The following is a 26,829-nucleotide window of genomic DNA, read 5'->3' as shown; positions in this document are numbered from 1 at the left end:
GAGGAGGGATTCTAGCCAACTATGCAAAGTAGTGCAAATTATAGAGTGGGAGCTAGTACGGTACATGTAAAGTAGTGCAAATTATAGATTGGGAGCTAGTATGTGTCAAAGTTACACTTATTGTACCAAGGTTGATAAGATTGATGTTCTAAAATACTTAAAGGAGTGAGCACTCTTAGGGAAGAGCTCTCATTGAGAACTTTCATAAGTCTAAACCAAAACCCACACCCAAAAAGGCATAAAAATCCCACCCAAATGATTTTTTTTAAAAATGCTTGGCAACATCGAAGATCGACTAGTTTAATTAGTGGGTTCTATTTTTTACTTTTGTCAGTATATATTAGTTTAATTAGCATGTTCTATTTTTTCCATTTGTCAGCCTTTGGATTTAGTTCAAGGATTTATGATATGTACTATCTCATATAAGTCATTTACGTTAATATGATTTCATTTTCTCTCTCTCTCTCTCTCTCTCTCTCTCTCTCACACGCACATGCGCATACACAACATCACATCTCAGGTGTCATGCATAAAATATCGATTTAGAACTTTTATTCTCTTTACCCCTTCTTTCACCTTCTCCCTCTCTCTCTCTCGGGTCATTCTCTTGTTCACACAAGGTCAAACACCCTGATGTCCCGGGCGGCCATGTAGCAGAATATGTGAAACCTCCTAAGCTTTATTAAACAAAGGGATACAAAAAGATTTTCGGAGGAAGTGTTGCTTCAAACTTCAGCGAGGCAACAAAGATGGAGGAGCAGGACGCCAGCCAGGATGTGAAGCTCACGCTAGCGCAGAAGCTGTATCTGATCCGGTCTCCCCATTACCCCGACATCCAGAAAGTGCAGCTCAAAGAGGATGCCATCGAACTCATTCGGGAGGACGGTATGCCTGATACCCGTTTCTACAGGAAACGTGTGTTAGGGTTTTTTTCATTTGGGTTTGCGAACTCCGTGTTAGGGCTTCTTCAGGACTCTTTGTTAGGGTTTTTGAAAGCAATGTGAAGGGTTTTGTGAATCAAGGCTGTTTTGATTAAGCTGATTTGATGTGTGTATGCGCGTCTCAGGCATGGCGGGGCTTTACCAAATTCTGTGTCATGAGCTGGGGTGGGATCTGGACCAAGCGTTGCTGGATAGCATGCATGCGAACTTCGAAGAGAAGATCAAAACCCTCGATGAAAAGTGAGCTTTCTTTTGCTGTTGTTGTCTTTCTGAAGCTTTATGTTGTAATGTGGTGTATGTAGTTTGTGTTCTTAATTTGCTCTAGTGGCCCTTTGCAACCCTCGCTCTGAGGGTGTCCTTTTACAACCCTGTAGAAACTTGTTTAGGTGATACATACTGCATATTTTAACAGTGGCATAAAAGTGGTTTGTATGTTTTTGATATGTTGTATGTCCTTCATATCTTACTAAGCCTTCAAATCTCACGTGTTATGATGACCTGGCCCAAACTGTTCTTAGCCACACATTTGTTTATTTGATTCAAGCCATGACACAGCTAGTGGCGCAGGCTTAGCTCTTTCCTGCAAAGCTTGTGTGTTTCGGTGGTTATGCCAATGTTGCTCCCTAACACATGTAGAGGAATGTATAGTGCTGTAATATGCACAGGAAGATATTTCTTTCATGCTCATTTCTTCTCCAAAATATGTGATTTTAGCAAGCTTTATGTGGCTGAATTGGCATTCTCACATTACTCATGAGTTAGGAGGTGATAAGCATGTAAGGAATCAATCTTGTTGTCTAACATTGCCATTCAATGTAAACGTGGCGTCTCTTGTTAGCATTATTCATCTCCTGGGTGTATGCCCATTGTGTTGTGTCAGGGACGCCCAGTTTGTTCCCGGGCAGCACCTATTTTTCCCTTATGCTTCGGCCCTTGGTTGTGGGTTGGCCACCCATTTGATCTCCCTTATTTTCCCATTTTATGCTGGTCGGTTTGTCTTGAGGGGGTCGGCCATGTATGTAGGCTGCTATTTATGGCTCGGTGATTCTCTCCCCTCGTTCACTTACGAGAGCCCTCATGGGCCGAGTCCTCCCTCACGGGAGAGTATCACGCCCTCACTTACGGGGACCACCCCACGCTAGGGGCAGACATGTACCTTCATCTTCATTGTATGTAGATTGTTTTTCTCTCTTCTCTCTGTGTCGTCTCGTTCCTTGCTTTTTGTTGCGCACTTTGACATGGTATCAGAGCTCCAAGTTCTGGCGTTTTTCTGGAGCTGATATTGGCGTTTTTTGGTGGAGGATGGAGAAGGAGAAGATCTGCATTTTTGGTGCTACCCTTCGCGTGCAGAAGGGTGGTTGCTGAGGATGCGTTTTTTGTTGGAGTTTTGGACCTGATTCGGCAAGGCCGCTCAGCCTTGCAACGTATTTGGAGGGTGCACTCAGAGGCGGCTATTGTCCTACACGGGGATGGAGGAGGTGGGGTCCTATGGGGATGCTCTGGTGAGGGTACAGGCAGGTACCTCTCGTGGCAGATGTCCCACCACCCACCCTACTTCATGCCACAAAGGCAGCCCATCCCTTAGGGTCTTGAACAGTTTCTTGAGAGTATAGGTTTACTAGAGAATCAGAGATTGATGGTAATGTCATTCCATGGCAAACAGGTACTTGCACAGTTTCCACATGTAGGTTCAAGTTTTCAGGTTCCAAAAATGACAGGTTGTAGCAACAGTTTGGAGATGTGATGCATGGCCTCGGAGTTTTCTCACGTAGAGGATGCAGGTAGATGCCTCTTAGATTTCTCGGGATGTTGGAGCAGTTTTTCACTGCAGTTGGTGCATCGGGTGTTGTGATGGTTGATTTCTTCGACACGGTGACTGGTTGGTTGGGAGCTTGTGAGATTCCCCCGGTCGGGGTTGAGCACAATCTTGGCAAACACTTAAGCTATTAACATAATTAAACAATTTTAAATGGCGCAACACAATAGAGTAAGAAGCTGAATTTTATTTTTGCACACTGCACTAGGGCCGGAAAGGGCCGACCCCCCTTGTAATAGATTTTATTATCAAGGAAAACTGTTACAAGCCTCACGGGCATTCACATGCCAAACTGTTCAAGTGCATCCATGATCATGAAAACAGCATTGCAAACAAATTTGTCGTAGACGATGGAATCCATAGCTTCACTTGAGAGTAGCTTCGTTCCTTGATTCCTTGAAGCTTGTCAAACGCAGCTATGCTCCACTGGCATCCATACACATACACGTGTGTGCCAGGACCGAGACATAGGAGACCATATTGACAAAGCATTCGAATCTCAAATTGAAAATTGCTTGCAAAATGCTCTTACCAAGTATTGGACGATCAATGTCGAGCTCCACCTCCGTGCGGACGAACTACAGCTTGAATGTGACCGTTTTCCACTTTCGGCTGAAATTAGGGTTTTTGATTTTTAGGGTTTTAAGCAGGTTATATGAGTCCAAAATTGGGCATTTTGGGCTCTTTAGATGCCTATGAGTAAGGGGCACAGCTTGGTATGGTTTCCTCCAAAATTAGGGTTTCTGAAATTAGGGTTTCTGCAGAATTAGGGTTTCTGAAAATTAGGGTTTCAGCAGAATTTGGGGGCGGTAGAATGGTTAGGAGACTCCATATTCATTTAGAAGAGAGAGATAGAGTGAAAAGGTGAGCAACTGGAGGCTTAACTGTGAAAGGAAGAATCTTCAAGCTTTCCATTGGAGCTGGGAGCAAGAGGGAATGAAAATCAGCACTCTCACCAAGCAAAAAGTTAGAGAGAATAACAAAAATAGGCTCTCTTGAAGGGGAGCGCCTATTTCTAGAGAGAGAGTGTAGAGAGAGGTAATTTTCAAAATGAGTAATAGCATGGTGGCAGGTCCTCATACTGCCACCCAGTCCATAACCATCCCTTTTCCACACAAATTTAGTGGGAAGGGTGCCTGGACACTCGCCTAGCCGACCGGAAGGGAATTCTAGTCTATTCTTACTTATAGTTTGTCCGCCCGAGCTTTAATGAAGTGTGGACGCCCAATCTCACTTATAACTTGGGCGGACACACTTATTAAAGTGTGGACCTGCAAAACAAAGAATACATTGCTTTAACTCATAAAAGAGTAAAGTGGTGTACTTACCACCTGTCTACAGCCCACAAACGAGGTCAGAATACAGTTTCACTCGCACGGTTCACAAGAGGGCGTCCCCTACATGTGAACTACACAAACAAATCTTGCATGCAATCAAATAGTTCATGCAAAGACAGGATTTTTAACTTGCAAACATGTTATGCAAGGATGCATTGAACAGTCTCCCTATTCATTTAGCTTGTAGTCCGTGGTACCACACTCTGGATTTGGGCGCAGATACACAATCCCAACCCATATATCCAGCCTACTGGCTCTCGGTGTAGACATAAGTCCCCAACCATAAGATGCCAGTCCATCCTACAGAACTCGTCCATAGGCCTGAAGCGCAGAGAATGCCCAAATAGTGACATCCTCCCCTGCTTCTAAACAGTTGACCGCAACTGAAATGCTTCCAAATATGCTTGGAGGAGCTGCGGATACTCCTGGAAGTATGTTTCATCCATCCATTTTGCATCCATAGGAGAATAGTTCTTGAATTTCACAAGGTAGCGCCTCTGGAGTTTGCCACCTGCAAACTTTCGCTCCTTATGAAAGACAATTTGCTCTGGCTGCAATACCTCTTCCAGCTCTTCCACCTCTGGTGGATCTTCCATAACCGGTTCCAAAGGTTCCGGTCCCACATATTTGCGCAAGAGGCTCACATGGAATGCATTATGAATCTTCCAATGATCCGGTAAAGCAAGTCGAAAAGCCACATCATTGATCTTCTTGATCACCTTGAAGGGTCCATAATACCTGGTAGAGAGTTTTGGGCATGCTCTCTCCTTGCCAGACCTCTTCCTGAGTCTAGCTTTCTCAAATTTTAGCAATACCAAGTCATTCTCTTTAATGTCCAATTGCCTTCTATGCTTGTCGGCAGCTTTCTTATGCTTTGCTTGAGAGCGTGCAATGGCTGTCCGAACTTGTGAAAAGGCAATATCAAGGTCCCTGACAAAGTCATCAGCAGCAAATATCTCATCTTTTGTGCGTAAGATAGGTGGTAATACCACTTTGCCATAAATGATCTCAAATGGGGCCTTGCCTGTAGAAGCATGTACCGTATTATTGTATGCAAATTCTACAAGCGGTAGATACTTTTCCCAAGAAGATTTCTGATCTGTCACATAGCATTTAAGCAAATCCAACACAGCTGAATTTGCAGCTTCACTTTGTCCATCCGTTTGAGGATGATAAGCTGAAGAAAAATTCAGCTTTGTGCCCATGTTATCAAAAAGAGCTCTCCAAAAGAGGCTTGTTGTTCGGGGATCCCTGTCTCCCACAATTGATTTGGGCATACCATGGTGTTTAAATACCTGTGACACAAAAATTTTGACCATATGTTCTGGTTTTATGGTCTTTTTGACAGGTAGAAAATGTGCTTGTTTACTAAACCTGTCCACAATTGTCCATATTGCATCATTGCCATTTGGGGTGCGGGGCAAATCCATAATAAAATCCATTGCAATGCTTTCCCATGGCTGGTCCGGAATAGGCAAAGGCTGAAGCAAACCAGGAGTCTTTTGCCTATCAAATTTTACCTTTTGGCAGGTGACACATGCACGTACATAGGCTTCTATATCTTTCCTCATACCTGGCCAAAAGAAGTATCTCTCAATCATTTGAGTAGTAGGGAGTATCCCTCTATGCCCTGCATAAGGTGGTGCATGACATTCATCCAAAACTTTTTGTCTCATGTTTGAAACCACACATAAGCAGTTATCCTTCATGATATAACCATCTTTGACCACATAAGAAGCATGTGTATGACCAGTCATTAAATCAGCCCATAAATCTGAAAAATCAGCATCCAAATGGTACATTTCTCGCATAGTAGACAAGTCTTGATGAGAAGCAACCGAAATTGCAGCCACATATGGTTTTCTGGACAATGCATCTGCTACCACATTTTTCTTGCCAGGAGTATGCAAAATCTGAAAATGAAACATTGAGAGAAAATTGGCCATTCTCATTTGTTTCTCAGAGAGTTTAGTTTGCGTAAGAAAGTACCGCAAACTTTGGTGATCAGTTTTGACAACAAATTCAGCTCCCAATAAGTAATGTTTCCATACTGTGAGAGCATGAATGACGGCCAATAATTCCTTCTGATAAACATCAAGAGTAAGTTCAGCATTTTGCAATCTCCTGCTTTCAAATGCAATGGCATGTCCTTCTTGATTTAAGACGGCTCCAATGCAATTGCCACAAGCATCACATTCTACCACAAATGGCTTTTGCAAGTCTGGAATGATTAAGACTGGCCTTGTGATAATGGCATTCTTGAGCTTATTGAAAGCATTAATCTCAACCTCTGTCCATTTAAACATAGGACGTTTCTTGGTGAGTTCATGCAATGGCGAAGCAATCATTGCAAAGTGAAAGATAAATCTCCTGTAATATGAACATAGACCAAGAAAGCTTCGGACTTCATGAATAGATTTAAGTTCTGGCCAATCTTTGATGGTTTGGATCTTTGCAGGATCCATTCGTACACCATCCTTTGATACTATGTGTCCCAAGTAGTGAATCTCTGAAAGGAAAAATTCACTCTTTTTGGCGTTGATCATAAGCTTATGCTGCCTTAGTTCTTCAAAGACCACTCTTAAGTGCTTTTTGTGATCCTCCTCATTCTTGGAGAATACAAGAATGTCATCAAAGAACACACCTGTAAAAGTTCTATGATTTCTGAAAATTCGGTCCATCATGCGATTGAAAGTAGCCGGGGCATTTGTAAGACCGAATGGCATGACCAAATACTCATAGAGACCAAAAGAAGTGCGAAATGCTGTCTTATGTACATCCTGTGGCATCACTCGCACTTGATGATAGCCGCTTTTAAGATCAATGCGACTAAAACAAGATGATCCATCCAGCTTGTCCAAGATATCATCAATCCTCGGTATGGGAAACCGATTCTTGATGGTAATCTTATTTAATGCCCTGTAATCCACACACATACGGAATGAACCGTCTTTCTTTTGTACAAGAAGAACGGGTGAACAAAATGGCGAAGAACTAGGCCGCACCAAGCCTTTCTCAAGTAGTTCACCCACTTGTTTCATAATCTCTTCTTGTTGGCAAGCACTAACACGAGATGCTGGCCTATTTGGAGGTGAATTCCCTGGAACTAATTCAATGCGGTGATCTTCTGGCCGTGAAGGAGGCATTACATTAGGTAAAGAGTCAGCAAAACAATCCCCGAATTCGCTTAAAAATTTCAGCCTCTCTTTAGTAAGAGTGTCCACATGTACATTACTGTGTTCCACATTATCACGTACAAAAACCAAGTACGAAGAAACACTCTTTTTCATTGCTTTATTGATTTGTATATGAGATACAACGGGGATAGTATCACCCGACACACCTGCATCTAAATGATGCTCTCTACCTTTATACATAAAAGTGATTTTGTTGGTCTTGTAATTCTTGGTAGGCTCAAGGCGTGCATGCCAAGGTTTTCCCAGTAATACATCACATCCACTAAGAGGGGCAACGAGAAAGTTCTCGTGGTCGAGGTATCCTTGGATATGCATTCGCAGCTTTCCAATAAGGGGTGTAACCTTCACATCTTTTTCCAGAAAAGCTGAACATGCATGAATTTCGGGTCCCATGTCACCTACTTCAATCCCCAAGGCAGCAGCCATATCAGTGGAGATGAAGTTGTCAGTGGAGCAGTCATCAAACATGAATAAAGCTGGCTGGTCTTTTAGTTGTCCCCATGCTTTGCATACCATTCTATGCATGTTTGCATGTCCCGTGTTGCCCTGTACATCATATACCATGTTGACATGCACTCTAGGCTCTTCTGGCTTCTTATTCTTGTTAGGGCATTGTGGAGAGATGTGATCTTTACTACCACATCTAAAGCATTTGCCTTCACGAATGTATTGTACCCTTTGTTGAGGAGTCAAGCCATAAACACCCTTTTTCTGCCACGGTTTCTTTTCTTTTGCATTTTCAGCTCTTTGAGGGGGCTTTACATCCTTCAAATCTGAATTTTCAGCTTTGTGCATGGCTTTGAAATCTCTTCTAAAGGGCTGTCCACCCTTTTGCACATTAAAACCAGCTTTCTCCTTACCCTTGCCCAAGCTTTGGTCAATTCTAGATTGCACCCATTTGACATTAAGCTCTTCGGAAGCCAAGACCGAGTTTATGAGTTGACGAAGAGTTTGGTTTGGATAGATTTGTAGTCCTCTTTGGAAGATGGGTTGCAATCCTGACTCAAATTTCCTCTTCTTTTCTTCTTCAGTAACGGTCATGAAGGGTAACACTTCCATTAATACCTCCCAAAATTTGGAGACGTAAGAGGTAATGGATTGCCCTTCTTTTTGCTCCAACCTGTCCCACTTCCTGCATATATCCTGAGTAAAATTTGGAGGCAAAAATTGATCATAAAACTTTTGTTTGAATTCAGCCCATGTAGAAATGGTGTTGCCGGAAAGCTTCTCGGCCAACCACCAATGAGCAGCAGTGCCTTTCATGTACATGCCCACATGTCTGAGTTTTGATGATTCTGAAAATTCTCCCTCATGAAAAGCAATTTCAAATTGGGAGATAAAAGATAGAGCTTTGGTAGAATCATATTCTCCATGAAAATACTCAAACTTAACTGTTTTGTCACCTGCAGTAAATTCTTTAGTCTTCTTCTTCTTATGTTGATGCGTTTCCTTTTCATCTCTCTCGATTGGTTGCTTATTTGCTTCATTAGTAGGAACATATCGCTCAATTCCATCATGAGGAGGGGCTGATTTATGAGTCGGTTCCTTGAGAAGACTTTCATGAGCTTTAATAGATGACCTGTGGGGAGGAGAAACATGTGCGGTAGAGGCATGATGAGAGGTAGCAGACGCCTCTTCTCTTTCCTGTCGCACAATAGATTTAAGCTTTGATGTTTCAGCTGCATGTTGATTCATAAGAGGAGGCTTTTTAAACCTAAGCCCTCCTTCCTTTCGAGTAACTACATCACCTTGTCCCATGAGGTAAGAGACAGCCATATCTCTTGGTTGAACCCCCAATTCCATGGCAACATTTTCCAATGCATCATTCACAAAAGGAGAATGCTTTGACACACGAGATACATGCCTTGACTGTGAGTCTTCATGCATATCCTTGAGTTGTTTTTGCATCATACATAATTGCCTTTTGAGGTCTGCAATTTCAGCCTGAATAGCATCATGTGCATCACTCTGTATAGCCTTCTCCTTACCTCGGGATGGCTGTCCCATATATACATGAGTTGCATTTCCTTCCCTTCTAACATAAGATGGCTGTCCGGCATGTGCAATACCATCATGTGACCCAAGAAAAACATTTTCAGCAGTGTATTGTTCATGCATTTGAGTATCATCATGCACATTGTCTCCTCTTGGCTTCACATATGTACTCTTCCTTGGATTTACATCCCGTGAAGTACCTGTTTGGCTCGCCATAATGCTTAAGAATGCTAATAGCTAGTGTAAGCTAGATTAGGACCGTCTTCCACACAGAAAGGAGGAAGATCCTAGGCTCTGATACCAATGAGATTCCCCCGGTCGGGGTTGAGCACAATCTTGGCAAACACTTAAGCTATTAACATAATTAAACAATTTTAAATGGCGCAACACAATAGAGTAAGGAGCTGAATTTTATTTTTGCACACTGCACTAGGGCCGGAAAGGGCCGACCCCCCTTGTAATAGATTTTATTATCAAGGAAAACTGTTACAAGCCTCACGGGCATTCACATGCCAAACTGTTCAAGTGCATCCATGATCATGAAAACAGCATTGCAAACAAATTTGTCGTAGACGATGGAATCCATAGCTTCACTTGAGAGTAGCTTCGTTCCTTGATTCCTTGAAGCTTGTCAAACGCAGCTATGCTCCACTGGCATCCATACACATACACATGTGTGTGCCAGGACCGAGACATAGGAGACCATATTGACAAAGCATTCGAATCTCAAATTGAAAATTGCTTGCAAAATGCTCTTACCAAGTATTGGACGATCAATGTCGAGCTCCACCTCCGTGCGGACGAACTACAGCTTGAATGTGACCGTTTTCCACTTCCGGCTGAAATTAGGGTTTCTGATTTTTAGGGTTTTAAGCAGGTTATATGAGTCCAAAATTGGGCATTTTGGGCTCTTTAGATGCCTATGAGTAAGGGGCACAGCTTGGTATGGTTTCCTCCAAAATTAGGGTTTCTGAAATTAGGGTTTCTGCAGAATTAGGGTTTCTGAAAATTAGGGTTTCAGCAGAATTTGGGGGCGGTAGAATGGTTAGGAGACTCCATATTCATTTAGAAGAGAGAGATAGAGTGAAAAGGTGAGCAACTGGAGGCTTAACTGTGAAAGGAAGAATCTTCAAGCTTTCCATTGGAGCTGGGAGCAAGAGGGAATGAAAATCAGCACTCTCACCAAGCAAAAAGTTAGAGAGAATAACAAAAATAGGCTCTCTTGAAGGGGGGCGCCTATTTCTAGAGAGAGAGTGTAGAGAGAGGTAATTTTCAAAATGAGTAATAGCATGGTGGCAGGTCCTCATACTGCCACCCAGTCCATAACCATCCCTTTTCCACACAAATTTAGTGGGAAGGGTGCCTGGACACTCGCCTAGCCGACCGGAAGGGAATTCTAGTCTATTCTTACTTATAGTTTGTCCGCCCGAGCTTTAATGAAGTGTGGACGCCCAATCTCACTTATAACTTGGGCGGACACACTTATTAAAGTGTGGACCTGCAAAACAAAGAATACATTGCTTTAACTCATAAAAGAGTAAAGTGGTGTACTTACCACCTGTCTACAGCCCACAAACGAGGTCAGAATACAGTTTCACTCGCACGGTTCACAAGAGGGCGTCCCCTACATGTGAACTACACAAACAAATCTTGCATGCAATCAAATAGTTCATGCAAAGACAGGATTTTTAACTTGCAAACATGTTATGCAAGGATGCATTGAACAGTCTCCCTATTCATTTAGCTTGTAGTCCGTGGTACCACACTCTGGATTTGGGCGCAGATACACAATCCCAACCCATATATCCAGCCTACTGGCTCTCGGTGTAGACATAAGTCCCCAACCATAAGATGCCAGTCCATCCTACAGAACTCGTCCATAGGCCTGAAGCGCAGAGAATGCCCAAATAGTGACAGCTTGTGAGCTGGGGGTGTGTTTTTGTTAACACCAAAGAGCTTTCATTGATGCCAGGTGGTTGGGTGACTCATGGGGTGTGTGAGCAGTAGTTCCATCACCGTAAGGGCAGACTTTGGATACAGGTTTTGCAGAGATGGCAGGGTGCAGGTTGTCAGCTGAAGAGGTGGACGGTTTGGTTAGTACACCTACAAGAGCTTGACATGAGGCTTTCTTTTCAGAGGAGGTGGCATTTTCTGCGGCAGAACTAGATGTCCATGTGATCCCGAGCAAGGATCAATAGACGATCAGAGGCTTCGGATGGTGCTCAGGAAGACCAGACTCAAGAGAAGGGGTGTGGCTCGGGAGCAGAAGGTTCGAGTACCAGGGTTTATGTTGAGACCAGAGGTTTGCAGTCGTTGGTGCTTAGTTTGACGGGCCTTTGGACCGAGGACCATAGAAATTGCATGGGTGTCATGGCCCTGTGAAAATGGAACAGCACAAGTGTGGGCATGGTGGTTGTTGAGCAAAAATATTAAATGATTCACATTTGGGGTGCCCGGGCCCCAGACAGAGAGAATGATGTATGGACATCTCCAGGTGTGAAGGGGGGAACTAGAACATTAATATTTTAATGTTTTATTTATGGTTGCCCCTAGGCCTTAGTGGTCCCTAGGGAACTTTAATGTTTATTAAAGTTGGGGCCCTAGGACATTTTTGGAGAGAGGCCACTCCACTTTTGGAGTTGCATGCCTCTCTCATCTCTCTCTCTAGCTTTTTGGGAGGCTTGTAACCTACGTGCAAGAAACAAGCGTGGAGAAGAGGGGAAGCAAGTCGACTGCTGCATAGAGGTCTGAGGTCTGGTTGTTGCTGTGTGTGTGAAGAAAACAGGCCGTATAGAGCTGTACGATTGCAGGTACAGGTGGTGCTGACAGGAATCCGTACAGCAGGTACTGGCGGCGGCTGTTGCAGGCGATTGCAGTTGCAGTTTTAGGCAGCGCAGGCAGGTACAGCTGCCACGTGGACTATTGGTACAGTCGTAGGGACAGGACAGGAGCAGGCGACGCTGGACAGGACAGGTGCAGACTGCGTTGACAGATACAGTGAGCAGGCGGCTGCTGTTGGGTACTGACCAATACAGTACAGGCACCCGTGTAAACTGTACGGACAGGTACAGTAGTGTTCTACTAATCTGTACGGGCAGGTACAGCTGGTTGCAGATCTGTTTAGACCTGAACAGTAGGGAACAGTGCATCTCCAGCTGTAGGCTAAGCTTTCCCAGAGTTATCCGGTACATCAGACAAGTGGATGCAAGAAGGCAAGTACAGATTGGTACGATTGGCTTCGCAAGTGCAGAACCACGAGCTGATTTGGTAAGCTCTGAACTTGTCCTTCTATCCTTCTATCTTTCTTTCCATTGGCTTATGTCTGTTGCAGAGTCGTACTATCTGGCCCCTTGTGAGAGGAGGGGTATGGCAGATTGAAAGGGTGGAAACAGAGATTGGGCAGTGAATGTATGTTTGTGCTGAGTTGTGGAATCATGTACATGAGATATGCCAGATGTATGCTCAAGGCTGTCCTGCTGAATGGTCTTGGCTGATCAGAGGGAAGCAGAGAGTGTTGCTTTTGTGAGAGACAGATCTGTGTGTGAATCCTCTGTGCTAAGAGGTATTGTGGATTGCCAGATTGGACATACAGGTGTATTCTCTTGGCTGGTTTTGTTGTACTCAGCTTTACATCTTTTTGAAATTGAATAAAGAAATACCGAAAGGGGCGCCAAGCTTTGGGGCCAACAGGTGTCGTTCTCTTTTCAGATTTGGGGCACTCTAGCTCCAATCACATTTGTTTTTATATGTGGACTACAAGTGGAAGGGTGACTGCTAGTTTACCGCACTTTGGTTTCTACCAGAGGCCGGTTTCAATGGGGCCCCCGATTGATTCAGAGGGGGTTTGAGAGGTTTGCAAGATGCCAGAGGGGGCCACTTTGTGTGGTCATGTGTGACACATATTTGGGTTGGTGATGTGGACAGTTGGAGGTTCACTTGTGGATTTTGCTTACAGCGCAATGTCTTGGAGCGGGGCATCGATTGAGGCGTTACAAATTTTTGGACCGGTTTTAAGTCCTTTCGATCAACCAAGGAATCGTGAATGTAATAAAAGTAGGCAATGTTGATGCTAGAAAACAACTGGTTCTTCTCAGTGTCAATTTATTTAACATATCAAGATTCGTGGCATGGGTATAAACCCTCATTGTGCATCTTGGCATAGGTATAAATCTTCGCTGTGCTGTAATATGAGGAATCTTGGCACGGTGTAAACCTTTATCAGACTCATTTAATGTATCAAATCTGGATCGGAGCAATGACCTCAAATAGATCCGATATGCAACTTAAACAAAACTAGAGGAAGCAACTCTTTGTCCCAAGATATCTTGATTCTACTCACACATGCACATCCATAAATTCAGCCCTTTGCATCAATTGGAGCTCTTGTAGGATAAAAAGTTCGGGGCTTATATGATGAAAATCATCAAAATGAAGCTCTTGCAGTCACAAAATTTTGGGCTTTTTTCAAAATGAAGTCTTGTGCATTAAATTGAAGACGAAATTGGGGTTTTTTTTCCTCTACAACTCTCAATTTGTGCAATTCTAGGTCCTTTGCCTTGGTCCTTGAGCCTAAAATGATGGCCCAAGTGTCAACTGCTTAACAACGCCAACACAAAAGAACAAAATCCTCATTGGCACAGCTGCACATCACTCGGAAGTTTTTAAAACTTCGAAAAGCTATCTAATTTCTATTATGTGTGGGTCATGGTTTCTTGGTCCGAGTGGTCCACCAAAGTTGATTGTAATAAATGTTGTCTGAGTGTGAAATTTTTTATATAAGATTCAAGAGGCTCCATGATTCCGTGTCATACTCTGCATAGAGCAAGGGGGTAGGGAGGGGGTGTCTTGTTGAGTTGTAGGCTATCATTTGTTGGTTAAGTTCCTATATTAGGCCCAACATGAGAGTATGGGTGTTGGTGCCATTCTCTCCTTGATAGCAAACCTTGGTCTCTAATTCTTTCACAAAAACCATGCTTTGGGGTGAGCCCATGAGAGCTCGTGAGCCATGCTCAAATGTGAGCCTTCGAGCCGCGCTCATATGTTGAGCCTCGGAGCCACGCTATACTCCAGCCTTTCAATCTGAAGCAGAGAACATGCCCTCTTCTTGCTATAGTGAAGCATGTGGTACGATCTGGAGGCTGACTCAGTATGACTAGCTCAAGCATCGCTTGGAAGGGGGGTTTGTTGGGATTCGGAGTCTCGTGTGTGGTGTGTCCCCTTGCGTGTGAACCCTTGTTTGTCCTTATGTGTGGGTGAACACTGAACAGTTTCTAAAACTTTAAACGACTATTGTTCTAGTGAATAAGTTAAGTGTCCCATGTGACATACACTTATTAGAGTGTGATATTTGTATGGGTCAAAAGATAAGGCTGCAAGTCTACAAAAGCATTGTACTTAGTGAGTGAAGTTAACTTTTGTCATATCAATCATCGGGTTGTGCAATACTCTCTCTCTTGAGCTTTGTCACATCTCTCTTCTCTCTCTCTCTCTCTCTCTCTCTCTCTACACACACACACCCGCAATGGATATCTTCCATCTGCCTTAGCTGCAGCTTAGCAGGCTTGTGTAAACCCTAAAAAAATAGGAGACCCCAAAGGGTAGGTGTGGGCACTAAAAATCCCATGCATGACGACTCCTCTCCTTGCAAGCTTGGTCGCCATCTCTCCTGCACATTGCTTTCCATTATCTTGCTCCGTACCACGTGCTCCGCTCACCCGATTGCAATTAGTGGTATCAACCCTGGATGTGCAAGAATGATGAGGATGACTGCACTTATGAGAAACACACAGCTACTGCAGTAACCTGGCTATGATACTATGTTAGCATTCATGGTGCCAGGATGGGGCATGTGCAAAGAGAGATGGAGGTTCAACCCGACAAGTTGGTGGAGAGAGATAAGAGGGATAGAGAGATTAAGAGGGGGGAGAGATATGTGATTGCAAACAAGAGAGAAAAGAATGCACAACCCAAATGATGCTCAATGTTAATTGAGCTACCCAAGTGGCTCTTTACATCCAAAGAGGGTGTTCACACCAATTAACTCCGAAATACCAGTTCTAATTAACTTTGAAATACCCATTTCCCACGTCATTGGATGCTCCCAATGGCCACATTGGAGATGTTTACTGATCATAGAACCAAGTGGTGCGTTGCTCTTTGTCCTAGATAATCCCCCATTCTCAATAGCTTGTACATTATGTTCTTGGTGTCCATTCAAGCCAATAATCATGGAGCTTATGTCAGAGTTGGTTACAATTGTATAGATACTTCAAAACATCTTGCACTCAAATGAGTTCCAAGCCGGCATTTTTGAAACCAAACCACATGGAATTTCTTTAGCTTTGCACTTACATTGTCAAGCTTATGCTATTATGACGTCACATATATTACACTAGACGCTCGACATATTTTTTGATGTAGACTTCTGCAATCCTACACAATTGTGTTTGGCATCACATCATCAAGCATGGGCATGAATGTCTTGTGCATGAAAGATGCCATGGACATTCACCGTTGTTGGTCCAGAAGAGACAGCCAGATAAAGAGCATGAACCAGGATGATGGAGCACATAGCACTTTTTGCAGTGTAGACTGGGACCAAGGCATGGAGGTCATGAAGGAGGATGCTGTCGGCTGCATGAAGGAGGGTACTGTCGGCTGATTCTAGGAGCTGTCGGCTGTACCAGAGAGCAAGGGGGGCTGAAGCGCATCAAGAAGATGAGAGGCGACGCTGCGTTTTATGGATTTAATGCCAAGACTGCTGGTCGATTGCTGGTCGGCCAGTTCTCCAATGAATAAAAGGGCCTATAAATAGGCTAGGAGGCCCATCATTGTATTCATTCAGTCGAGTAGGGATTGGATCCTTAGGGTCGAGGTTTAGGACCAGAATTTTGGTGTTTATCACCTTTTTAGGAAGACAGCCTAGGGCTGTGTAAGGGTACCTTTTTGTACTATAATAATATACTGAATTTCCAGCATTTTGGTGTTTATCACCTTTTTAGGAAGACAGCCTAGGGCTGTGTAAGAGTACCTTTTTGTACTATATGAAATATGCTGAATTTCCAGCACATCTCTCTCTCTCTCTCTCTCTCTCTCTCTCTCTGTACTCCGATTTGTCTCATAGGCCGAGTTCGGTCTTTTGGAAGACGTTAATAAAATCTTTCTTTCTTTCTTTCTTTCTCTCTCTCTCTCTCTGTGTTTTGCATCAGATGGTTTCCAGGAGTGTTTAGGGCTGAAAGAAGACTCTCAGAGCTTCCGCATGTTACATTGGTATGAGAGCATCAGGCTTAGCAAAGCTAAACATTGAATCAGTCCCATATGATGGTGTATAGGTCCAAGGTTCAGGAAAGTACACGGATACGAAGCCCAAGGCAAGGAACACAGAATCGAGAAGAGCTCCCAGGAGGTTTGTTGGTGGTGTTCCACAAAGCCAAAGGGGATGGCAGTCTTGTGAGCCAGATAGGTTCTCGGGCAACGGTCCCAAGGGAGGTTTATCCTCCAAGGGTGAAGTGAGTGCCAGACTCATTTCTCAGGAATGAAGACCAAGACAGTGTTCAGAGTCAGGGCAGGAATGGATTGTGGATTAGATGGAACAGATGCATAGATCTTAGTCTGAGACAGAGTGGTTTGGAGAACGGCCGGGCTTTCAGAGAAAAGGGTTGCCAGGGATGGATGGATGACAGAGGGACTTCGGGAAAAGATTGGGATGATGACAGTCATCCAAGAACAGTGTAATATGCGGAAGCTTCGGAGAAGGATCGGTACTTCAAAACTCAGAAATCAGCACTCTTTTCGCGACGGAATTAACGCACAAACTGAAAGACGATGTGCAGAAAAATAGAGAGAGAAGGGGGAGATGGAGAAGGACACAGTATTGGGTCCCAATTACCCTCTGTAGGGCCCCCACCACGGATGGTGTATTTGCTTTATTAGAATGATGTAAATCTGAACAAATACAAAGTACTTGACCTTTTCTTGGCTGGAAAACCTGCCCTTGACCTTCAGTCCTTCACCCCTTAGCTTTAGCAATGTTCTTGGCTGTCCTGGCCCTTGGTTGCTTGGAGCTCTTGGTGAATTGTGAGATGAGTGCAATGATTTATGTCTTGGGTATTTATACCCTCTATTATATGCAGTCGGCTGGCTTCAGGGAGCTCCACGACTGTGTCTTGAATATAAAGTGCTTGCACACTTATAATTAATGCTTTCACACTATGCCAAAACTGTCCAGCCTGCGCATGAGTTCTGGGACAGCCTCCTGACTGCTGGGCACCATGCGCATGGGTGTGGGACTGCCCCCCACACCTGGCCGACTGGCTGGGCAGGGTTTCTAACCCTGTCGGCTGCCTGTCCAGCAGCCCTAGGGCTGGCCCACTGCCCTTCCAGCCCAAGCCATGGCTGGTGGACACAATGTGGGCCCTCCTGGCCCCTTGGGGGTGGTTCTACACCTCCCCCATGCCCATTCTACAAGTGCAAGTGCAAATCCTCACACTGGGGTAGCCCTATGGCTGGCCCCATCTCTACATGCAAACCTACATGCCTACAGAGGCCTGGCATCCAGTTGCAAACCAGATACACAACACATCTGACATCATTCCAGAGGGAGACTCACAGCGCGGACTGGCACTGCTTCATGTGCAAGACAATGCACACCTGACCTTGGACTCATGTGCAGGACGATGCACACCTGACCTCGGACGACTAAGATGGATCCCTGGCTGACTCGTCTCGGACTGGGCTCACATGGGACCAGTTCACCATCCCAGGTCCTTCACCTTCTGTACAGAAATGTCTACGTGGCATCCAAGTGCGGGATGCACGTGACATCCCCTTCTGCTTAACTTGACGGAAGCTGCATAGCCTCCAAATAATCCGTCAATAATGCCGGATAGTCTTCGAAAAATTCTTTGTCGAGCCATACCGCTTCATGAGTTCCTCGGTCCTGAAACTTCGTGAGGAACTGTCGTAGTCTTCGGCCTGAGCCATGCTTGAAACGGTGCAGAAGGATCTGTTCTGGAACCATTACTTCTGCTTCATCAATGATGTCTGGTTCCGCTTCGTCTTTGACCTTTGAAGGGGGTGGACCTGCATATGGCTTTAACCAACTGACATGAAATACATCGTGCATAGTCCAACTCGGAGGTAGCTTTAACTGCATAGACACCTCATTAATCTTTTTCCGGATGGGGAATGGTCCGAAGCTCCTGAAAGACAACTTTGGGCATCGCTTGCCCACCTGCTTCAATCTTTGCTTCATAATCCGAAGATATACCCAATCTCCTTCCGAAAACTTCATGTCCCTTCGGTCTTTATTGGCCTGTCGAGTGTAGGCCTCTTGCGCTTTAGCCAATCTGTCTTTAACGGACTCTAGGATCTCCTGGTAAGACTCCGTCACTCTGTTCGCCTCAGGTACTGAAGACGAAGTCCTGGTTAACAACGACTGGAAAGGCCTTCCAAACGCTGCCTCATATGGAGTCCTGCCAATAGCTGAAGAAAAAGAGTCATTCAAAACAGCTTGAAAAAACGATTCCCACTTACCTTGCTGATCGTGGACATAACACTTCAGCACATCAAAGGCCAACTGGTTGTATATCTTTGTCTGGCCATCTGTCTGTGGGTGGAATGCATTGGAAAAATTCAACTTAGTACCAAAATTATCAAACAATGCCCTCCAAAAATGACTGGTAAACTTGGCATCTCGGTCTGACACTATGGTCCTAGGAATCCCACCAATCGGGTACCAATGCCGAATGAATAGCTGGGCAACATCCTCGGCGGTCACATTGGCCCTGCAAGGAATAAGCATCACAAATTTGCTGAACCTGTCAACAATAGTCAAACACTGTGTATTACGCTTACTCGGACTGGGAGGCAGATTTGTGACAAAGTCCATCGAAATGTCTTGGAAAGGACCCTTAGGAATTGGCAAAGGCTGTAACAACCCTATCTTCTTTCCACGAGGAGCTTTCACCTTTTGACAAATGTCACAGCGTTGTACATATGTAAACACATCACGCCTCATCTTTGGCCAATAGTATTGCCGTTCTAATTTCTCCAGAGTCGAATTCATGCCCCACCTGTAATGGCGTCATGGGCATCATGGAGAAGAGCTGCCCGGAATGATTTCATGACACACAGTCGGCCTTTGTAGTAAAGCCAACCATCGCGTATCAGAAAATGGCATGGTCCTGTGGCATCCAATGCCTGTTCCCACTGTGTACCGAATTCCTCGGAATCCGCGTACGTGTGCTTCATGTCTTCTAGTCCTGTACCAACAAGGTCTAGTCTAGTGGTCTGAATCGTAGATACTTGTCCCTTCCTGCTCAAAGCATCGGCCACTGGATTGGCCTTTCCTGGAAGGTACTCAATCATGCCACCGAACTGCTGGAATATCTGACTCCAGCGGTGTTGTCGATCACTCCACTGTGCACTTGGCATCGTCTGAATCCAGCGCAATGCCTGATGGTCAGTGCGAACCTCGAAGTCACGGCCATACAGGAAATGTTTCCAATGTTTCAAGGCCTGTATGACTGCTAGGAGTTCACGATCATAGACTGAGTAGTTCTTTTCGGCGGGCAGTAACTTACGAGACATGTAAGCTACTGGATGACCATTCTGTTGCAATACACCTCCAATTGCGATGTTACTCGCATCGGTGATCACTTGAAATGGTTCGTCCCACGAGGCAAGGGCTAAACAAGGCGCTTCTGACAAAGCCACCTTGAGGTTCTGGAATGCCTCCAACGCTCGTGGAGTCATTCGAATCTTTTGCCTCCTTGTTTTCACTCCCTTTAGCAGATCGGTGAGGTCTGTCGAGAGATCAGAAAACTTGTCAATGTGGGTGGAATATGCCTGGCATATACCCACAAATGATCTAATGTCATAAGCAGTCTGAGGTACTTCCTAGTTAACAATCTCGGCCACTTTAGCCGGATCAAGTCGAATGCCTTCAGCACTGATTATATATCCCAAGTAATGTACTTGGAACAGATAAAATTTTGACTTCTTTTCATTGACGTAGAGCTCGTTGCTTTCCAGCAACTTAAGGACTTTCTCCACATCAATGTCATGCTGCTCAACTGTAGCTGAAAATATGAGTATGTCGTCCAAAAATATGAACACACACACTCCTATCAACTCCCGGGAAATACGCATCATCATGCGGTTAAATGTAGCTGGGGCGTTCGTCAATTCAAATGGCATAACCACAAATTCATAGTGGGCCCGTTCTGTACGGAAAGCTGTCTTGGGGATGTCCCCCTCAACAATCCGAACCTGGTGGTACCCAGTCTTTAAATCCAATTTAGAGAACACCTTAGCTCCATTCAGCCTCTCGAGAATATAGTCAATTCGAGGCATCGGGAATCTGCTCTTGATAGTCAGCTTGTTGAGTGCACGATAATCGACACACAACCGAGAAGACCCATCTTTCTTCTTGACAAATAAGATCGGTGCTGCAAATGGCGACACTCTGGGGCGGATGAAGCCAGCTTGCAACAATTCTTGGAGTTGGCGGTCCAACTCCGATTCCATTGCCTTAGAAAGGCGATACGGGAACTTGCTCGGGGGTTTCGAGCGTGGGAGGAGGTCACTCCGGTCTGGACGGGGGGGGCTGGGGAGGGAGACTGTCCCGAAGAAAAATCTTTTGGAACTTTTCATGGAGAACCGAGTACTTCTCGGAAGCACTGGCCACCGTCTGAGCTGGATGTAAATCATCGCACACTGTGCGCCTTTCCTGACTGCTCGCTTAGCCTGCAAGTGGCTTATGAGCGGAAAGTTTGGAATACCTGGCTCACACTTAATGGTCATGGGGGTGTTTGACACATTCCGATTAATCTGGAACGTGTGCTTGTCCCACTTGACATCAGGAAGAAACTTGTGAAACCACTGGATACCCAAAATTATGTCTGCTCCTACAAGAGGGGCAACCATAAAGTCACGCACAAACTCTATGCCCTGAATGACTAACTTAGCACCTAGAGCTTCATACTTGACGCTCGTTGTCATACCTGTGCTAAAACCCTCAACCTGTTTGTCCACCGGAGTCAGCTCGAAACGGGCACGCCTAGCGGCCTCTTCCGTGATCACTTCCTCCGTGCTGCCGCTGTCAAACAAGACAACGACTCTCTGGCCACCTATGTAGCCAAAGGACTTGAGCAATTCGTTGCGCTCATACTCCTGGTCATGGGCGCCCTTCTGCTTATCTTCGAGCTCCCGGCTAATAATTGCTCCAACTGAAGCACCGGGGGTTGAAGAAGTAGGGGTAGCCGCTGGGATCTGTGGGGGAGCTGTGCTCACCACGGAAGCTGTGGAGGCGGCGGCGGCCTTTGGAGGCTTCTTCGGACAATCCCGAGAAGTATGTCCTTTTGTGTGACAAAAGTAACAAATACCCTCCTTCCTGTACTGAGAAAGCTCCTTAGCACTCAACTTGCCACCTGTCTTGCCTGCCTCTGCTTTTTGGTCTGGAGTAAGCTTAGACGCATTGTTCGAGTTCTTGGAGCCAGAGGCTCCCGGGCTCTGTCCTGGGGAAGACCCCGTCTGGTTCTGGCTTTTGCCCCCCGAGGCGTTAGCCTTAGGAGAAGCCGGCTGGGAAGTCTTGGGCTTGCCACCATTGTGTTTCATTTCTGCACTCTGCGCAAGCGAGAGTGCGTCCTCAAAGGTGGTTGGTCTAAACATACGCACCTCCCATTGGATGTGCGTGTCCAGGCCATACAAAAACTGCCCTTTCTTGTCCGCATCAGATAAGCCTAATTGTAGACACAAGGTCGAAATTCTATTGGCAAACTGAAGGACTGGTTGCGCGTTCTGACGCGCTCCCCTGAACTCGTCTTCGAGTCGCTCAAGGTAGTGGGGCGGTAAAAACCGCTGCTTAAGGTCACGGACGAACTCGTCCCACCCATAAGCTGCCATACCTGATCTGGTGTGGTCATGAGCCCACTGAGTCCACCAAGGAATGGCCTCACCTTCCAAGTACCAACTGGCTAAGATCACTTTGTCAATATCTGATTTCCTAACTGCGGCAAAGTAAGCTTCAAATTGATGTAACCATGAATACAGAGTAGTGGGATCGAGTTTACCATTATACTTACTGAAATTCATTTTCTCGGGAAAATGATTCGAGGGCGCCGCCGGTGTCAATCTGGCGTCCAAAGCTCGGAGGTAACGCTCGTGTTCCACTCGTCGAATGGCTTCGTCTTCTCGTTGTCGAATCTCCAATGCACGCATCTGCATCTCAAGCAAGGAGCTTGGCTGCGGCTGTGACCCTGCGAGAGGGTCCCTGTGACGAGGATTTGGTATCTGGGATACGGAAGGAGAGAGAGGAGGAGATGGAAAACGCGACGCTGGAGAGCGAGAACGCTCCTCCAGAGCCAAAATCCGCGCCTTCTGTTCATCCAACTTGGTTGTCTGGTCTGCGATTGCTCGCATCATCTGCTGGAACATGTCTTGTACACTCAAGCCGGGTGCCCTAGCTGGGCTGCCTGGTGCACTTTGGTCCCATGGTTCTGGTTCTCTCTCGTCGCCGAAGTTCGCCATAGCGGGAAAATGCAGTTCCTTTCCGGAACGCAATCTGACCATCCACTATCTCTGTGGGAGACTTCCGGAGGCTTCCGGAGGCTAAAAACCAACCGTCCTTCGAGGGACAGGAGTCACTCCGAAAGGGGTAGTCCACCGGCGTCTAAAAACCAACCACACGAGCGAAAAAATTTTCTGGTCTTCTTTGCTGAATCTTTGTCCTTGAAGTGAGCTCTGATACCACTGTAATATGCGGAAGCTTCGGAGAAGGATCGATACTTCAAAACTCAGAAATCAGCACTCTTTTCGCGACGGAATTAACGCACAAACTGAAAGACGATGTGCAGAAAAATAGAGAGAGAAGGGGGAGATGGAGAAGGACACAGTATTGGGTCCCAATTACCCTCTGTAGGGCCCCCACCACGGATGGTGTATTTGCTTTATTAGAATGATGTAAATCTGAACAAATACAAAGTACTTGACCTTTTCTTGGCTGGAAAACCTGCCCTTGACCTTCAGTCCTTCACCCCTTAGCTTTAGCAATGTTCTTGGCTGTCCTGGCCCTTGGTTGCTTGGAGCTCTTGGTGAATTGTGAGATGAGTGCAATGATTTATGTCTTGGGTATTTATACCCTCTATTATATGCAGTCGGCTGGCTTTAGGGAGCTCCACGACTGTGTCTTGAATATAAAGTGCTTGCACACTTATAATTAATGCTTTCACACTATGCCAAAACTGTCCAGCCTGCGCATGAGTTCTGGGACAGCCTCCTGACTGCTGGGCACCATGCGCATGGGTGTGGGACTGCCCCCCACACCTGGCCGACTGGCTGGGCAGGGTTTCTAACCCTGTCGGCTGCCTGTCCAGCAGCCCTAGGGCTGGCCCACTGCCCTTCCAGCCCAAGCCATGGCTGGTGGGCACAATGTGGGCCCTCCTGGCCCCTTGGGGGTGGTTCTACACCTCCCCCATGCCCATTCTACAAGTGCAAGTGCAAATCCTCACACTGGGGTAGCCCTATGGCTGGCCCCATCTCTACATGCAAACCTACATGCCTACAGAGGCCTGGCATCCAGTTGCAAACCAGATACACAGCACATCTGACATCATTCCAGAGGGAGACTCACAGCGCGGATTGGCACTGCTTCATGTGCAGGACAATGCACACCTGACCTTGGACTCATGTGCAGGACGATGCACACCTGACCTCGGACGACTGAGATGGATCCCTGGCTGACTCGTCCCGGATTGGGCTCACATGGGACCAGTTCACCATCCCAGGTCCTGCACCTTCTGTACAGAAATGTCTACGTGGCATCCAAGTGCGGGATGCACGTGACAAACAGGTTGGAATCCCATCATCAAGTGGCTGCGTTTTATGGATTTAATGCCAAGACTGTTGGCCGATTGCTGGTCGGCCAATTCTCCAATGAATAAAAGGGCCTATAAATAGGCTAGGAGGCCCCCATCATTGTATTCATTCGTCCAGTAGGGATTGGATCCTTAGGGTCCAGGTTTAGGACCAGAATTTTGGTGTTTATCACCTTTTTAGGAAGACAGCCTAGGGCTGTGTAAGAGTACCCTTTTGTACTATATGAAATATGCTGAATTTCTAGCACATCTCTCTCTCTCTCTACTCTCTCTCTATATCTGCGTTTTGCATCAGATGGTTTCCAAGAGTGTTTAGGGCTGAAAGAAGACTCTCAGAGCTTCCGCAACTAGTTTTCCAATCATTCTATTGTGTTTTTTAACAGGATTATCGACGCCGAAGAAAATTTGGGAGAGAGTGAGGTCCGAGAGGCATATCTAGCCAAAGCTCTGTACTACATACAGATTGGTGACAAGGTAATGGTCATCTATTACTCACAAGCTGTAAATAATTTCTAAGAGGATCTTTTGATGTACTGGCCAACCAGCCCGCCCTCGATCATGGGTTTCAATGACTCTCGTCTTAGAGCTTTGCTGAGGATGTTACTATTGGGCCAACACAGGCTTTTGTTTTGCAATTAGGTTTCCTGAAATAACCTCTGGTCTGATTTGCAGGAGAAAGCCCTTGAACAGCTCAAAGTTACGGAGGGAAAAACTGTTGCAGTTGGGCAAAGGATGGATCTTGTGTTCCATACTTTGAGGATTGGCTTCTTTTCCATGGATTACAAGCTGATAGCTACAAGTATAGATAAGGCCAAAAGGTATGGTTTTTATCTGCTCTTTCAATCATGGCCTGGTAATAAGTGCGCCTCTTGTACTGAAGTGGGTTTGTTTCTTGTCCAGCCTGTTTGAAGAGGGGGGCGATTGGGAGAGGAAAAATCGTCTCAAAGTTTACGAAGGGTTGTACTGCATGGCAACCAGAAACTTTAAGAAAGCAGCAGAGCTTTTCTTGGACTCTATATCTACGTTTACAACCTATGAACTTTTTGCTTATGATACCTTCATATTTTACACAGTATTGACTAGCATCATCTCTTTGGATAGAGTTTCTTTGAAACAGAAGGTAAGAGAAAGGCTAGTCTTTGGTGTTTGAACCTTTTGGGTCAATAAAAAACGTGGTTTTGATAGGCTATGGAGTATCACTAGCTGTGTGGTATGGCTGCACATGCAGGTTGTTGATGCCCCTGAGATTTTGACAGTTATTGGCAAGATACCTCATTTATCAGAATTTCTAAATGCCCTTTATGGGTGCCAGTATAAGGCCTTTTTCATAGCATTTGGTACTGCACCTTTCTATCATGTGTTTGTAATCCATTGCAGATTGAAGTAGCTATAAGAGCTCACTAAGTGATGGACAAGTAACTAATGATTTCTGTTTCACCGTGTAGATGGGTTGATTGATCAGATTCGGCTTGATCGCTATCTCTTCCCCCATTTTCGGTATTACATGAGGGAAGTGCGGACTGTAGCTTATTCTCAGTTTCTAGAGTCCTATAAGAGTGTTACAATGGAAGCTATGGCGAGAGCATTCGGTGTGAGCGTGGACTTCATTGACATGTGAGTTTGTTTTCATTGTTTCCTTATTGCATTTGAGATTGGGCATTTGAATTGAATGGGTTTGCTGCTATTACTGTCAATAGAGCTGGGGGGTGCTGTAAGCTGCAAGGCTCAGTAGTTCTGCCAAGAACTGCGCACAACAGGGTGGGAAAGCTGCTGTGGGGGTGGGGAATGTGAGGGCAACGTGCTGCAGATTGCTGCCTGCAAACAGAGTAGGGCTGGCCTGTGGCTGCTACTGCTTTCTGTAGCTTTTTCTGCTTTGTGTGGTGCTACCTTAATGCCTTGGCTGCCCCAAGCTTGTTTGCAAGTGGGTTGGAGGTGGTGCATCCCCCTCTTAGGGGTGCCTGCTGCTATGACAGCCTTTGATAGGAATGCACATTTACATTCTGATCCCCCACCATTTAAAGACGTGGGAGATCCCACACTTGTTAGGAAGCGCCATTTAATGAGCAAAAAGTAGTGTCCATGAATTAGCCCTCTGAATTTTTTTCCTTGGGGACCTCAAACTGAAGAACGCAAAACTCACGTGGCAAAAAACTCTCATTTTTTTCAGCATGCAGTTCGATTCAAAAAGCCAATGGCCAAAAATGAAAGTTGATTATCTTTACTGTAATAACCTTTTGTCTTCTATGTTGTCCCACCCCCCCCCCCCCCCCCCCCCCCCCCCCCCCCCCCCCCCCCCCCGCGCGGCCTAGCATGGCATGGATAAAAGAGTTGGACCTAATGCATGAACTGCTAGCACGAAAGCTCCTTGTGCTAATGAAATAACCCCGGACGGGGCTGAGCACAATCTTGTCACACACTTAAAACTATTAATAGTGATAAACAAGATGAAATGGACGGGGTTGAGCACAATCTTGTCACACACTTAAACTATTAATAGTGATTAACAAGATGAAATGGCACAACACCAAATAAGATAGCAATGCTGAAATTTAGATGACACAAGCAATAAGGCCGGAAATGGACGGACCCCCTTGTAATATGATTGTATTATCATGGATTCCTCAAGATATAAGCTTCGAGGGCATCACATGCTAGAATTCGAATCAC

General features: G+C 45.5%; 1 protein-coding gene across 1 annotated transcript in view; it reads left to right on the top strand.

Annotated features, from left to right (window-relative positions):
* The first annotated feature begins 624 nt into the window (after positions 1-624).
* LOC147639989 (26S proteasome regulatory subunit Rpn7) overlaps positions 625-26,829 on the top strand; it is a 29,734-nt gene continuing 3,529 nt past the window's right edge. Inside the window, exons 1-7 of the mRNA XM_086775969.1 lie at positions 625-885; positions 1,067-1,181; positions 24,546-24,636; positions 24,835-24,980; positions 25,063-25,282; positions 25,391-25,499; positions 25,608-25,776. Coding sequence (XP_086632095.1) covers positions 750-885; positions 1,067-1,181; positions 24,546-24,636; positions 24,835-24,980; positions 25,063-25,282; positions 25,391-25,499; positions 25,608-25,776 — 986 coding nt within the window. The 5' untranslated portion in view covers positions 625-749. The remainder of the gene's footprint in view (positions 886-1,066; positions 1,182-24,545; positions 24,637-24,834; positions 24,981-25,062; positions 25,283-25,390; positions 25,500-25,607; positions 25,777-26,829) is intronic.

The sequence above is a fragment of the Cibotium barometz genome, chromosome 3 (genome assembly GCF_041138505.1).
Source record: "Cibotium barometz isolate CiBa-2024 chromosome 3, ASM4113850v1, whole genome shotgun sequence".
NCBI classification, from domain to species: Eukaryota; Viridiplantae; Streptophyta; class Polypodiopsida; order Cyatheales; family Cibotiaceae; genus Cibotium; species Cibotium barometz.
Note: the sequence above shows the minus strand (reverse complement) of the source record. Positions and strands in the feature narration are given on the sequence as shown.